The sequence below is a fragment of the Dendropsophus ebraccatus genome, chromosome 8 (genome assembly GCF_027789765.1).
Source record: "Dendropsophus ebraccatus isolate aDenEbr1 chromosome 8, aDenEbr1.pat, whole genome shotgun sequence".
In the NCBI taxonomy this organism is placed as follows: domain Eukaryota; kingdom Metazoa; phylum Chordata; class Amphibia; order Anura; family Hylidae; genus Dendropsophus; species Dendropsophus ebraccatus.
In genome coordinates, this window is record NC_091461.1 from 100,679,114 (window position 1) to 100,694,988 (window position 15,875).

The 15,875-nt window shown below is 44.3% G+C and overlaps 1 protein-coding gene across 1 annotated transcript in view; it reads left to right on the forward strand.

Annotated features, from left to right (window-relative positions):
* The first annotated feature begins 1,726 nt into the window (after positions 1 to 1,726).
* The window catches only part of UROD (uroporphyrinogen decarboxylase), a 68,963-nt gene continuing 54,814 nt past the window's right edge, over positions 1,727 to 15,875 (forward strand). The window contains exons 1-2 of the mRNA XM_069981236.1: positions 1,727 to 1,825; positions 10,649 to 10,718. Coding sequence (XP_069837337.1) covers positions 10,687 to 10,718 — 32 coding nt within the window. The 5' untranslated portion in view covers positions 1,727 to 1,825; positions 10,649 to 10,686. The remainder of the gene's footprint in view (positions 1,826 to 10,648; positions 10,719 to 15,875) is intronic.

Below are 15,875 nucleotides of genomic sequence, written 5' to 3' on the forward strand. Positions count from 1 at the left end.
TACCGCACCTCAGGAGAGTATCACACCTAGGATTAGATACATCAGCACAGTATGACATATTACAGTATTGGGTACAGGTAGCAGACTGTATCCCACATGACAGATATAGATACCGCACCTCAGGACAGTATCACACCTAGGATTAGATACTTCAGCACAGTATGACATATTACAGTATTAGGTACAGGAACAGACTGTATCCCACATGACAGATATAGATACCGCACCTCAGGACAGTATCACACCTAGGATTAGATACCTCAGCACAGTATGACATATTACAGTATTGGGTACAGGTAGCAGACTGTATCCCACATGACAGATATAGATACCGCACCTCAGGACAGTATCACACCTAGGATTAGATACCTCAGCACAGTATGACATATTACAGTATTAGGTACAGGGACAGACTGTATCCCACATGACAGATATAGATACCGCACCTCAGGACAGTATCACACCTAGGATTAGATACCTCAGCACAGTATGACATATTACAGTATTAGGTACAGGGACAGACTGTATCCCACATGACAGATATAGATACCGCACCTCAGGACAGTATCACACCTAGGATTAGATACCTCAGCACAGTATGACATATTACAGTATTATGTACAGGGACAGACTGTATCCCACATGACAGATATAGATACCGCACCTCAGGACAGTATCACACCTAGGATTAGATACCTCAGCACAGTATGACATATTACAGTATTGGGTACAGGTAGCAGACTGTATCCCACATGACAGATATAGATACCGCACCTCAGGACAGTATCACACCTAGGATTAGATACCTCAGCACAGTATGACATATTACAGTATTAGGTACAGGGACAGACTGTATCCCACATGACAGATATAGATACCGCAGCTCAGGAGAGTATCACACCTAGGATTAGATACCTCAGCACAGTATGACATATTACAGTATTGGGTACAGGTAGCAGACTGTATCCCACATGACAGATATAGATACCGCACCTCAGGACAGTATCACACCTAGGATTAGATACCTCAGCACAGTATGACATATTACAGTATTGGGTACAGGTAGCAGACTGTATCCCACATGACAGATATAGATACAGCCGGTATCACATAGGATTATATACCACAGCTTGCCAGACAGTATAGAAACATCGAGTTACATAAGAAAAAACTCAGCAGACAGAAACACATAACAGGATTAGATACAGCAGCTCAGTCGACAGTATCACACACGTTAGGATTAGACATAGTGGCCCATAAAACACTAGTACACATGATGCGATACAGCACCTCGGCACAGTATCGCACATGAGAGGATTAGATACAGTAGTCCAGCATTATCTATGACAGGTTTAGAAACCCAGGAACAGCACAGTTCACGCTGACCGTCTCCTCACTTACCTCAGCTGCTTCATGGGGGGGAAAAAACAGAAGGACGATTGAGGTAAATTCCTATAAAGTCCGTAGGAGTGAGGCATGATGGGATTGGTAGTTTACAGTTTAATCCTGTGCTAATAAAATAACAATCACTGTACTACAAAGGCCAGCCTTATCAATTCTCATCGGGCCACACCCCCCGCGTATCAGGCAACCAATAGGGGAGACTCCCGCTCATCTGCTGTAAGCAATAAGGGACGAGTATAAAATGATTGACAGTTATAACAGCTAATCAGCGATAGCTGCGCGTGCGGGGTACCGGGGTACTGAGCTGCCGCCCGCGGGTAAAAGTGAAGGACGATACAGACACTGTGTAAACGCCTGATATAAGGACACTCGTAAACAAGGCCTCGGGCCCGCCCCCCCGGAGCACATCTGGGTGTCACAGGTAATGTGTTCCGGGTATCTAACCCCACCCCGTTTGCTACTGTTTGCAGAGCGTCTGTATTTAAGGTTATTGTGCGATCTAAGGTATCTGTGTATCTAATACTTTTCCTTAGTAATTCTGTCTGCAGAGCTGCTGTATCTAAGCCTGGGATGTGTGATAGAGACCTGGGGATGTTTGTACATGAATCATACAGATGTTTTGTGGTTATGACACATGACACATGACACAACCTGGCCACATTCTGGCTCTGGTCACGTGACTTTCCTTCTGGGCGCAACCTTTAAAGCATTGACATTCAGGGGTCCATACACTTGTATTTTAGAAATGTTCCTGTGTTCTGTATGGGGAGAGGATGAGGCAGAAGAGACCAACATGCCTGATCCTTCCCTCCTCCAACTTAGCTGGTCGGAGAACACACAGACACTGACTGACACACACTAACTGACACAGACACTGACTGACACACATTACTGACACAGACACTGACTGACACACATTACTGACACAGACACAGACTGACACACATTACTGACACAGACACTGTCTGACACACACCTACTGACACAGACACTGTCTGACACACACCTACTGACACAGACACTGACTGACACACACTAACTGACACAGACACTGACTGACACACATTACTGACAGACACTGTCTGACATACACTATTACTGACACAGACACTGACTGACACACATTACTGACACAGACACTGTCTGACACACACCTACTGACACAGACACTGACTGACACACACCTACTGACACAGACACTGACTGACACACATTACTGACACAGACACTGTCTGACATACACTATTACTGACACAGACACTGACTGACACATTGCTGACACAGACACTGTCTTACACACACCTACTAACACAGACACAGACTGACACACATTACTGACACAGACACTGTCTGACACACACCTACTGACACAGACACTGACTGGCACACACTAACTGACACAGAGACTGACTGACACACATTACTGACAGACACTGTCTGACATACACTATTACTGACACAGACACTGACTGACACACATTACTGACACAGACACTGTCTGACACACACCTACTGACACAGACACTGACTGACACACATAACTGACACAGACACTGTCTGACACACACTATTACTGACACAGACACTGACTGACACACATTACTGACACAGACACTGACACACCTACTGACACACATTACTGACACAGACACTGTCTGACACACACTATTACTGACACAGACACTGACTGACTCACACCTACTGACACAGACACTGACTGACACACACCTACTAACACACACTTACTGACACACAGACATTACTGATACACACACTACACTGACACAGACTTGGGGTCCTATTCCACCAGCCGATGGGGGCCCGATAAACAATGTAAACGAGCGCCGATTTGCTAGATCGGCGCTCGTTTACTGGGCCTATTCCACGGCCCGACAATCGTTAGCGAAGGCTGCAGGGACATCGTTACCGATGTCCTTGCAGCCCTTGTTTCATACATTACCTGTCCAGGCGCAGGTCTTCTCGTTCTCCCAATCCTGTGCGCAGCTGCAGCTTCGGAGCGGCCTGTCTGAACTAACAGACCACTCAGGCAATCACTGGCCACAGTGGTCCTGGCCAGTGATTGGCTGAGCGCTCTGTCAGCTCAGACAGGCCGCTCCGAAGCTGCTGCTGCTGCGCGGGATCGGAAGAATGAGAAGACCTGCGCCTGGACAGGTAATGTATGATGTTTTGAAATCGTCGGTCGCCTGCCGTGCCCGCTATTCCACGTAGCGATGTGCGGGTGGAGACCAATGATTTTAGGTTTGAACCTAAATGAGTGATCAGCCGATAACACAATCATCGGCTGATCGTTCTCTCTATTCCACAGAGCGATAATCGGCCGATTCGGCCGATTATCGCTCCCTGGAATAGGCCCCTTAGGGTCCTATTACATGGCCCGATGATAACTGAAAACGAGTGCCGATCTGCTAGATCGGCGCTCGTTCACTGGGCCTATTATGATGCGTTTACACGAAACAATAATTGGCCCGATCGTACGATTAACGATGTCGTAGTAACGATTTTTTTTTCATAACGATCAGCGTTTTGCGATCGCTTAAGCCTATCTCACACATTGGTTAAATCGGCAAACGACTGTTCACACAGAACGATCTGCGAATTTTTTGCGAATGACGATTTGATAACATGTTGAAAGATCAAAATGAACGATTTCTCGTTCGTCGTTTGATCGTTCGCTGCGTTTACACGTACGATAATCGTTCGAATTTGATCGTTATCGCGCAAATTCGCACGATAATCGTTACGTGTAAACGCACCTTTACACGGCCCGATAATCATTTAACATCGTTACCAATGTCCTTGCAGCCCTTGCTTAAACTGCATACATTACCTATCCATGGTCCAGGGCTCCTCTTGCGGTCCACTTCTCCCCGGGTCCCACGCGCTGCAGCTTCAGAGCGGCCGGTCAGCTAAGCCAGGCCACTCTGGAGCTGCAGTGCGCGGGACCCGGGGAGAGGCAGATTGCAGAAGGAGCCCTGGACCATGGGTAAGTAATGTATGCACTTTGCTAATCGTCAGCTGCCGGCCGCACACCGCTATTGCACGTAGCGATGCGTGGTCGGTGCCCGACAATCATAGGTCCAAACCTATATCAACGATCAGCCGATGACAACGATCATCGGCTGATCGTTCTGTTAAATACACGGAACGATAATCGGCCAGATAGGGCCGATTCGGCCGATTATCGTCCCATGTAATAGGGCCCTTACTGACACAGACATTACTGACACACACACTGACAAAGACATTACTGACACACACAGACTACACTGTCACAGACACTTACTGACTGACAGACACACACAGCACTTACAGCTCAGTATTCTCCATCTTCCTGGTGGGGCATACTAAAAAGCATGAACAAAAAGAATGACGAAAAAGAATGAACATTATTTCCATTGGGGAAAGATATAAAATAAGGTTTTAATTGGTTTCAGAAGTTAGATAGACCTGGAATGAAAAGGATATGTCTGTAATGCATAGTGGAATGAGCGTATATTCCATAGAAACAAATGTATAATACCTTATCTATGCAACATACACCTGGAATTAATAGGATATACAGTGGTGCCTTGGATTACGAGCATAATTTGTTCCGGGACGGCGCTTGTAATCCAAATCCACTCTTAAACCAAAGCAGATTTTCCCATAGCAAATCATTGAAATGCAGACAAATAGTTCCACACCCCAAAAATAATGATTTTTTTAAATTCTGAATAACAGGTAAAACAAATGAAACAAACAAGCTGGATGTTATATTATAAGTTACTTTACAGTATAGCAATCAGCATGTAGTGTATAATGTATAGTAAGTGCATAAAACTGAAAAAACTGCCGCAGTGTGTATAGCTGAGTATGAGTGCAGGCACATTATAGCAGCAGTGTGTATAGCTGAGTGTGAGTGCAGGCACATTATAGCAGGAATGGAGAGGGTGGGAAACACAATGGCTGACAGAGACTGCAGGGAGCATGAAGGAATGAGCAGGGCAGATGTGGGCACATACATGAGAATACCTACACAGTCCTGTCCCCTGATGCAAGCCCCAGCCTAAAGTGGATCTGCCATGATTTGGAAGGTGAGGGAGACTTCCTGGGTCAGAGTACAGTGCTGTAGACCTCGCTATGCAGACCATTCCCCTTCCACCCAGTACAGGGAGCTCTTAAACAAAGTCACAAATTTGAAAAACTCCGAGTTCTTGCAAAACGCTCTCAATCCAAGTTACTCTTAAACCAAAGTACCACTGTATAGTAAAATTCTCTCAACACTGTAAGGTTGAGGACCTGACGGTCATGTGATCATGTCCTTCACCCTTTTCTCCGTGCAGGACCTGCGCCTTCTCTGTCTTCTGATGTTCAGCCCACTTACCCTGCAGTACAGTGAGAAGGCTGAATTTTAGATCATTGGGCTCCTATCCCTTTCTGGGCCGCTACAGGCACTGTGGGCCCCGGCCCTTACCCGGGTAAGCCCTGTGCTTACGCCAGCCCTGCAGCAGGGCTCTATTCAAATCAGAGCATCAAATGACTCTTTATGGATGTGTTTGGGGGCCTAGGCTCAGTAGGAGTGGGGGTTAAAGGGGTTGTCCAGCAAAAATCTTTTTCTTTTAAATAAACTAGTGTCAGAAAGTTATATAGATTTGTAATTTACTCCTATAAAAAAAATCTCATGTCTTCCCATACTTATCAGCTACTATATGTCCTGCAGGAAATGTTTTATTTTCAATCTGACACAGTGCTCTCTACTGACATCTCTGGCCGAGACAGGAAGTGTCCAGAGCAGGAGAGGTTTTCTATGGGGATTCATAGAAGACCGAGACAGTCTCGGCCAGAGATGTCAGCAGAGAGCACTGTGTCAGATTGAAAATAAAACATTTCCTGCATGACATACAGCAGCTAATAAGTATGGGAAGACTTGAGATTTTTTAATAGAAGTAAATTATAAATATATATAACTGTTTGATATCAGTTGATTTGAAACAAAAAGATTTTCGCTGGACAACCCCTTTAAGTCTACGGATGAGAGAATTTACAGTAATAACTAAATGAATTGCTTTGTTATCCTGGCATTCGCCTTATCAGCCTGCTGCCTTTAAACTCAATGCTACTCTAGGTGCCGGGAAAAGCAGGATCCAGCCCTAAGAAACTGGGAAAAGTTTCCCAGGACTGGATCCAGCTTTTCCCGGAACTCAGGAGCGGCACCCACAGAGTGGCAGTGAGTTAAGATAACAAAACGATTTGCTTAGTTATTACTGTAAATTCGCTGATCCCTACTTGCCTGCTAGCCAGATCCCAAGGAGAAGCTGCCATAGAGCAAACTGCTAAAAAAACATCCTGCTGGCTATGACTATGACAGAAAGAAGTCAGATCTCAGAAGACCTGGCAGCTTTCTGTGTATGGGGCCCTGTAGACGGGTCAGAGAGCCCATGTGATCCCTGTCCACTCATAAAAATGTGTACATCAGAACTGGAGCATGAAGCGATGGAAGGCGCCCATTCTGATGGATCACGTCCTCCATCATATGGACGGCCTGACAGGGAAGAGAGCTCTTGCACATCCCCACAGAGAAGCTTTCCCCAACCCGTAGCTCTAGCTGTTGCAAAGCTACAACTCCCAGCATGCTGTCAAGTTGTAATTTTGGAAATGCTGCAAAGCCACTTAGTAGAGTGCATTGCCACCTTGCATAATATCTGCCCCTGTTGATCAGCGCCGGTACTGCAGCACTCCTGACTTGGCACTTCATGGACTAGAACTACAAATACCAAAATTACCAGCTGGACCTGTTCTGTTCTGTGTTGAGGTAGAATGTTCTGGTCTGATAAGGTGACCCCTTACTATTGGGATTTCAGAGTCAGATCTGACACTATGCTTATCAATGGAGCAAGGACCCACCGTTATTTAGACTTTGAAGATCAGATTTATATGTAGGTCTGATATTGGTAGAGACTGGTGGAAGCCGACAGAGGATTAGCTGGAAACACGTCTGTATTAAGACAATGGGGCAGAAGCACTAAGACTCTTTATAAATTGGTAACACAAGCATATAGAAGGCTTGAACCCCTTTTCTTTTAGTAATCAGTGGGGGCTGGAGCACCCGGACCCCCCAAAAATGAAAACTTTAGTCGCTATGACAAATGATAGGTGTCTTCTTGGATTTGAAGGTAGACGGGGCCCGCAGCAGGAGGTGTTCCTTGCTGAAGATGGGCCCCATCTGGCACAGTGTGCAGGACGTGTATGAACGCTGGTGGAGGGATGAGAGGCAGACAGGAACCTTAACAAACTGAGGGAGGTCTTCATCGGAGGCTGCCAGCCTCTATATAAACACGCCTGGGTGACCAGCTCTGAGCAGAACTGTTCCACATGGCCCTGAAGCTGCCGGCCCCACATGGGGGCCACTCGGGGTAGATTGCACCCAACCATAGAGGGGGGTGCATTTATTTACACAGACACAGATCCAGAATGATAGAAAGACAAATATACCAAAGACACCAGGAGAGGGCATAGCTTATTTACAGAGGGCTCCAGGCCGGGGAGACGACCTTAACTCCTTCACCGCTGCACACAGATATTCAGACAATATGTGGAAGCTGAGGGCATGTTCACACCAGCAGAAACTACTTGGGAAAAAACAACTGAAAATCAGAGTGGAATCGATGCATTTTTCAATTATTTCAATGTGAATTTCCAAGTGGAACCGAATTCACGTCGCTTCTCTTCTTGTGCGTTTCATTTTAGTATCGCCTATTGAAATCAATTGGAGAAGGTTTCTAGCTAAAACTGCCTGTGTGAACAAACCGTTTGATAGATCGTGTGAACACGGCCTAAAAAGTCTATGTTCTCTGTCACTGTGTCACCTGTCATAGGCTTAGATACAGCAAACAGTATCTCACATGATATGCTTAGATACAACAGCCTGGCAGACAGCATCACACATGATAGGATTAGAAACAGTAGCTGAGTAGAGAGTGTAACATGGTGGGCTTGGATACAAAGGTTAGTGGATAGTTTCACAGAATATAGGATTAGATACAGCAGTATAACATGGTAGGCTTGGATACACAGTTCAGCAAACAGTATCACACATGATCAGAATAGAAGCAGTTTTAGTAGAGAGTTTTACATGGGGTAGGCTTGGATACAGAGCTCAGGAGACTAAATTGACAAGGTAGCAGTAAGTATCACACATAGAAGGATGAGATATATAGCAGGGTAGCAGTCAGTATCACACATAGAAGGATAAGATATATAGCAGTGGAGCAGTAAGTATCACACATAGAAGGATGGGATATAGCAGGGTAGCAGTCAGTATCACACATAGAAGGATGGGGTATAGCAGGGGAGCAGTCAGTATCACACATAGAAGGATGAGATATATAGCAGGGTAGCAGTAAGTATCACACATAGAAGGATGAGATATATAGCAGGGTAGCAGTAAGTATCACACATAGAAGGATGAGATATATAGCAGGGTAGCAGTAAGTATCACACATAGAAGGATGGGATATAGCAGTGGAGCAGTCAGTATCACACATAGAAGGATGAGATATATAGCAGGGTAGCAGTAAGTATCACACATAGAAGGATGAGATATATAGCAGGGGAGCAGTCAGTATCACACATAGAAGGATGGGATATAGCAGTGGAGCAGTCAGTATCACACATAGAAGGATGGGATATAGCAGTGGAGCAGTCAGTATCACACATAGAAGGATGAGATATATAGCAGGGGAGCAGTCAGTATCACACGTAGAAGGATGAGATATATAGCAGGGGAGCAGTCAGTATCACACGTAGAAGGATGGGATATAGCAGGGGAGCAGTCAGTATCACACATAGAAGGATAGGATATAGCAGGGGAGCAGTCAGTATCACACATAGAAGGATGGGATATAGCAGGGTAGCAGTCAGTATCACACATAGAAGGATGAGATATATAGCAGGGGAGCATTCAGTATCACACATAGAAGGATGAGATATATAGCAGTGGAGCAGTCAGTATCACACATAGAAGGATGGGATATAGCAGGGGAGCAGTCAGTATCACACATAGAAGGATGAGATATATAGCAGGGGAGCATTCAGTATCACACATAGAAGGATGAGATATATAGCAGTGGAGCAGTCAGTATCACACATAGAAGGATGGGATATAGCAGGGGAGCAGTCAGTATCACACATAGAAGGATGAGATATATAGCAGGGGAGCAGTCAGTATCACACATAGAAGGATGAGATATATAGCAGGGGAGCAGTCAGTATCACACATAGAGGGATGAGATATAGCAGTGGAGCAGTCAGTATCACACATAACATAATATCACACATGAATGGATTACATAAATTAGCTCAGCCAACATCACACATGATATAGATACAACAACTTGATACATTAGCTGAGCCGACAGTACCAAAGGTATTAAGATTAGATACATTGGTTCAGCAGACAGTATCACACATGATAGGCTTGGATACACAGCAGACGTTATGTTGGTATTATTCTTTCTTCCATCACTGTGTATTGTTCCTTCCATCTCGTCTTGCTCCTGTAACCTCCCTGCTTTATACTCTGTTCCTGCTTTGTCTGGATTCACCCGCAGTGATCTGGTTTCATGCTCCAGTCACAACCAGAGCTGCATTTGCTGTTTGAGTACCAGATCTCAGCAGTCCCATCTCACTGCTGCCACCTGTTGGTTTTTCACGGTGTAGTGTTTATTGCATACACTATGCTCTCTGCTGAAGTAGGTGCAATCTAAAATAACAAGCATTGCTGTGAGTGCAGCTCTGGAGGTGACTGGAGTATAAGTTGTGATGTAAATGATATATCTGCCTTATGCCTCCCTAATGTCAGTGCTCCATCTTGGTTCTTAATAATATCCCTATAGACCCCCACCCTCTGTGGGACCCCAAGCCTGCTGTCCATGTGTCTGACTGCGGGAGTGTGTGGCGGTCAGGAGGTCAGTAATGTCCATAATTACAGGTCACAAGGGTCAGCCGCTTCAGTGACCACCGGGTCCCATTTCCCGAAGGGGAATTCTGGGCGACTGTCTATGAAAATAAATACAGACAATGCTATCCAGAGAGATAATGGGGTGCAGGAGGGGACACCCCAAAGAGGAGCCTGCAGACTGATTCCCATGACAAGTTGTTAAGATCATTGTAGAGCGGGTGGAGCTTGTGAGGACTATCATGGTTGACAAGTTTACTGATCCATATTCTCTGTTTCTTTTTATAGGTTATAGGCTTATATTCCCAGATTGCAGCTTCTGGTGGATGCCCGGATCTGCTGCTCCTGCTGGCAGGAGGTAGGGACCAAATTTGTTAAAATTGCATCAACAGTTCATCACTGTGAAGTTTGGAGTGGTGTTTATAGGGCTACACTGCAGCGCATTATAAAAATGAATGTTGTCACATGGTGCCACTTAAGATGAGATTTCAGGATGGATTTTAGATCACCGTTGCTGCAACTAATGCTGCGTTTACACAGAACAAATATCATTCGAATTTTCGCAATAACGATCGCGTTTGAGCGATAATCGTTCTGTGTAAACACAGCAAACGATTAAGAGACGACCGAGAAATCGTTCATTTTGATCTTTTAACATGTTCTGAAATCACCGTTCGCTAAAAATTCGCAGATCGCTTCGTGTAAACGGTCTTTCACAGATTCACCCTATGTGAAAGATGGGCCTAAGCGATCTTAAAAATGATCGCAATAACGATTTTTCTTACGAATTTTCAAGCGATTTTTCTAACGATTTATTTGTCTAAATGCTGATTGTTATAAAAACCAAATCTTTGCTTTAAAATCGGTAAAGATCGATTGGACGAATTATCGCTTCATGTAAACGCAAAATTAGGTGCTGCAGCGCGACCATATTCACCTTTGGATGCTATGTAGCACAACATGTTTGACCATATAATCTGCGTCATAGCCATACAGCCCCAGCCTAATGGCCGTAGAGCAGATCCTCATTTGCATCACGGTTATCAGCCCTGGAACATAAAGGATGTATATGGCTGCTAACAGACAGGGTGAGGGGCTCAGAAAGACCACTATTGGACTATTTGCATTTAGTTTATTAAGTCAGGTAAGAATATGACTTCTTCCCCCACCACCACCATAGGTTTATTAGACCAGCCTTGGGTTACAATATTATGCCATATGCATTGTTATGAGTGTCTAACCACTGTGTCTGTCATACTATAGGTGTCATTGTCGCCTATATACAAACATAATATTAATAAAAACTACAGATCATGGCGCAAAATAAGATCCCTCACACCACACAGGCCGAAAGATAAAATCCACAGTCTGGGGAGGGGCATTAAATCTGCAGTCTGGGGGCATTATATCCTCAGTCTGGGGCAAGGGCATTATATCCATAGTCTGGGGGCATTATATCCTCAGTCTAGGGCAGAGGCATTATATCCACAGTCTGGGGGCATTATATCCTCAGTCTAGGGCAGAGGCATTATATCCACAGTCTGGGGGCATTATATCCTCAGTCTAGGGCAGAGGCATTATATCCACAGTCTGGGGGCATTATATCCTCAGTCTGGGAGTGGGGCCTTATTAAAATATAAAAATTGTTGACGGTATTGAACTCAAAATTCTTGTTTTTGACATCACTAATCCCTTGCATTTACTTGTTACCTCTGCAGCCACATGTTACACATGATCCCAAGGTTTCCTATCCCATTTTTCTATAGATTTCTGTGCCAAACAGAACATAAAATGCACCCACACATGGTCACCAGCCTGCGCAATTTTTCAGTATACAATAGCTCTGGGCATGTATTTTGTTGTGACATAATTGATATTTCCATTACTGTTTTTTAGAGGCAGGATCATTGGTTTGTCCTTTTATGAACTCTCCTCATAGACTCTGAGTGACATATCACTCAAAGTCACGTTCTTGTAGTACAGACTGAGCGGCGACCTAAGGGATACAAATTGTATGGAGTCTAGACAATTCACACAGAAGCAGAAACACCTCTCCTGTGCTGATTTTTTGCTACAATGTATCAGGTTGAAGCTCAGGTTAGTTATCTCACAGACTGAATACAGTTCCTAGGACTAAAGCTGGTCATACACTTCAAATGGCATTTGAACCCCCCGGCGCAACCAACCATCTAATGCACAGGTGTCAAACTGCGGCCCTCCAGCTGTAACAAAACTACAATTCCCATCATGCCTGGACAGCCAGAGCTAAAGCTTTGACTGTCTAGGCATGATGGGAATTGTAGTTTTGCAACAGTTAAAGGGCCTGAGTTTGACACCCCTGATGGATATTCCCTTTCACTGACAGCAAGCAAAAATTTGGATAATGGTAAAGAATTATAACGTGTATAATAGTGTATTAGAAAGTTGTAAATACACTGGAATAGAGTGGTGGTCACACGTGCATGCTGCTACTAGATTCACTGGGGAAAGGGGCTGAGGACCCCCTTTTCTTGAGATCAAGGGGATCCCATTGTATGAGAATTCCATGTAAATTGTATGTGTGCAGAACACACGCGTGCTTTATGTACTGTATTCCTGTCCCAGCTGTCACACTAGTCTTCCTTTATACCTGGTCTTGTTAAGTCAAACCTGTCATGTGATTCACAGTCATGAAAGTTGCACGTGCGGCCATGGTTTATTTCAGTGTCAAGGTGAAGTCTCTGACATTGCAGTGAATGGAAGCGCAAAATCCAGGGAGTATAAACAAGCCAAGGTAGCAGTCCAAGTTGCACTGTACCAATAGAATCACCATATTACTGTATAATGGACCATGGGATGTCTCGCTGCACAGTTGCAAGGTATAGTGTCACTGAGCACAGCATCCGGGCCCCGGCAAAGAAGGGGTTAAAGCTGCAAGTTGTACCACCCAAGACTAATTATAATAACGTATTACGTCCCTCTTTTGTGGCTCAGATGAATGGCTCCTTTAAGGTTTTGGGGGTCTTTTGTTGTTGCTTTTTGTTTTGTTTTGTGTCTCGGTGGAGGGGCCGGGACGGGGGGAGGGCAGGGGTAGCAGGTGGCAGTAAGGGGGCTGTTTGTAGCCTTCGCAGTCCTTTATTTCGCCCAGGAGAGAAGCGGCCCGTTGTGTTATTTCTCAGAGAAAAGTTACAAAATAACCTAACGCCATGTTTGCCAACACTGAGCCCAGTGAATCTGCCTACACGGGGCGTTCGGGGGAGCATGGACAGCCCAGGCGTAGACACCGAAACCAGTGTTACTGGGGTTTACCTGTAAGTGCTAAAGCATTAGAGGAAAATGTCAAGAATTGTATTTATCGGTTTCTTGAAAAGTAGAGTGGCAACCAATATGGCTGCAATTGGCTCATTTACATACGTCCATAACTGGGAATATTTGCCATTCATATATCTGGGAAAGCTGGGTGGTTACTTTCTAAATTCATGTGCTGGCATCCATAGTGATTTTCACCCAGCTTTCCCAGGAATAGATAGACTAAGAAATAAGTAGAACAGAATAAAATATAACGTTTCGGCAGAGGACAGCTTCAGAATTTACATTTACTCATGTTTCATGACTTACATGATGTCCTGTTCAGGCCTCTGGAAAAGCTGAGTGTAAGAGCCATATTGCGGCCATGTTGTTTGTGCAGGATGAGAAAGTTCTTAACCTAACTTTCTGAAGAATGTTTACTGGTTTGATATGAACTCGGCTCTATTGTAATAGACAAGCTTCTGTCCCTTAAATATAAAATATAGTCTTTCCCTCCTTTCTCGCAGCTTCAGAAGACCTCCATATGTAGGAGGGGCCTATTCCTCAGTTCATTCTCCTGATTCCAGAGCCACAGTAACCCCTGACACCTACATAGTCAGATCCCTGAACCCTGAGGATACAAGCAATAGGTCAGGCAACTACTCTCATTTACCCCAACGCCCCTTGCTCCTTCTGATCTCAAGTCATATGACTCGTAAAACTCTAGGACACCTTAAGTTAGGGGGCATCCAGGGGCTTATTAACATTATGTGAAAGGAAATGGGCCATGGCATAGTGTATAAGCATGTGCACATACACTATAATACAGCTGGACTCGCATAGCCGTTATCTTATAGTTGAGCACATAATATTAATTAACTTGCACTCCTAATGTTGCCAATAAATTGTACCAATAAATAATGTCGCTACCATATAAGCATAAAATATGCTGACATACAGAACTTAAAATAACACACATAATGCCAGTACAGTACTGATATGTAACATCACTACCTTATAAAGATAAAAAAATGTTACCATATAGTACTAATAAATAGGACTACTACCTTAAAGTAAAAAATGGCCACTTTATCACTACTTTATAAACATAAAATATTTAGCCATACGTCACAAACAAATAACATCACCACCTTGCAAACATGAATGATGCTGCCATACAGTTACTTAGTAAAGTTGAAAAAAAAAATAAAGTTAGGCTAGGTTCACACTGCATTTTTGCAATCCGGTTTTTCATCAGTTTTTTTGCAAAAAAAACGGATGCATCCTTTTTTTCTTGACGGACACAAAAATGTAGCTGACACTATTTTTGTGTCCGTAAAAAAAAAAAACAGATCCGTTTTTTTACAGTGGAAGTCAATGGAAAAACGGATTGCAAAAACGCAGTGTATCCACTGCCATCACCAGGCCCCTTCTCACCTTATCTGCCTGCTCCTTGCAGTGCTTTCAAATCCAGGCCCCGCCCACCTCAACATGAAGCTCCTCCTCCACGTTGTACTGTGATTCCCCCGAGGAGCCGTCACTTGTTACTACATCCTGATATCTGTTATTGACACTGTGCACTGTGATCATCCACCTTAATTTAGCAGTAACCGATATTACAGCCCCCAGGTTAGGGAAACTCCTGTGCAGATTTGTCCAGGATGAACTGTAGCCATACTACCAATGTAGAACTAAAACTTCTTTTTGATAACCTGTTTATGAAGGCATCTTGGAACTTTTAGTTTCCATGCTGTAGCCCTTGGGGTATTGCAAAACTATGTTGCCCTAAGATCACCAATTGGAGCTGCAAACGGCTCCTAATAATTCATACATCACTGACCGCCATGAAGTAGGCGAGCCTAATATCAGGGCAATGTAGGGTGCTATATGGGGGCCCATAGCCGTCTCATGCCTTTAGGGTGCGATTAGGTGACTTGCATGGTTAGTGTTGTGATAAAAGGCAGGAAAGAAACAGGGAGAAAATGTGAAATAATGGCGCACAGGAGGAGTTTCAACCTCATAACCCCCCAACAAGTACTTGAAGGACTGCGCCTCATAAAATTATTAAGGAGAAGGCAGAAAAAAATTTGTTTTTTTTTGGTTAGGCACAAGCTGCCTCCCCCTCCGAGTTTCCACTCTAGGCAGTTGCCCTGGTGTTATATATGGGTCTAAGGGTCCTATTACAAGGAGCGATTTTTAAGGATTAACGACTAATGATAAACGATCACAAACGAGATTGTTTATCGTT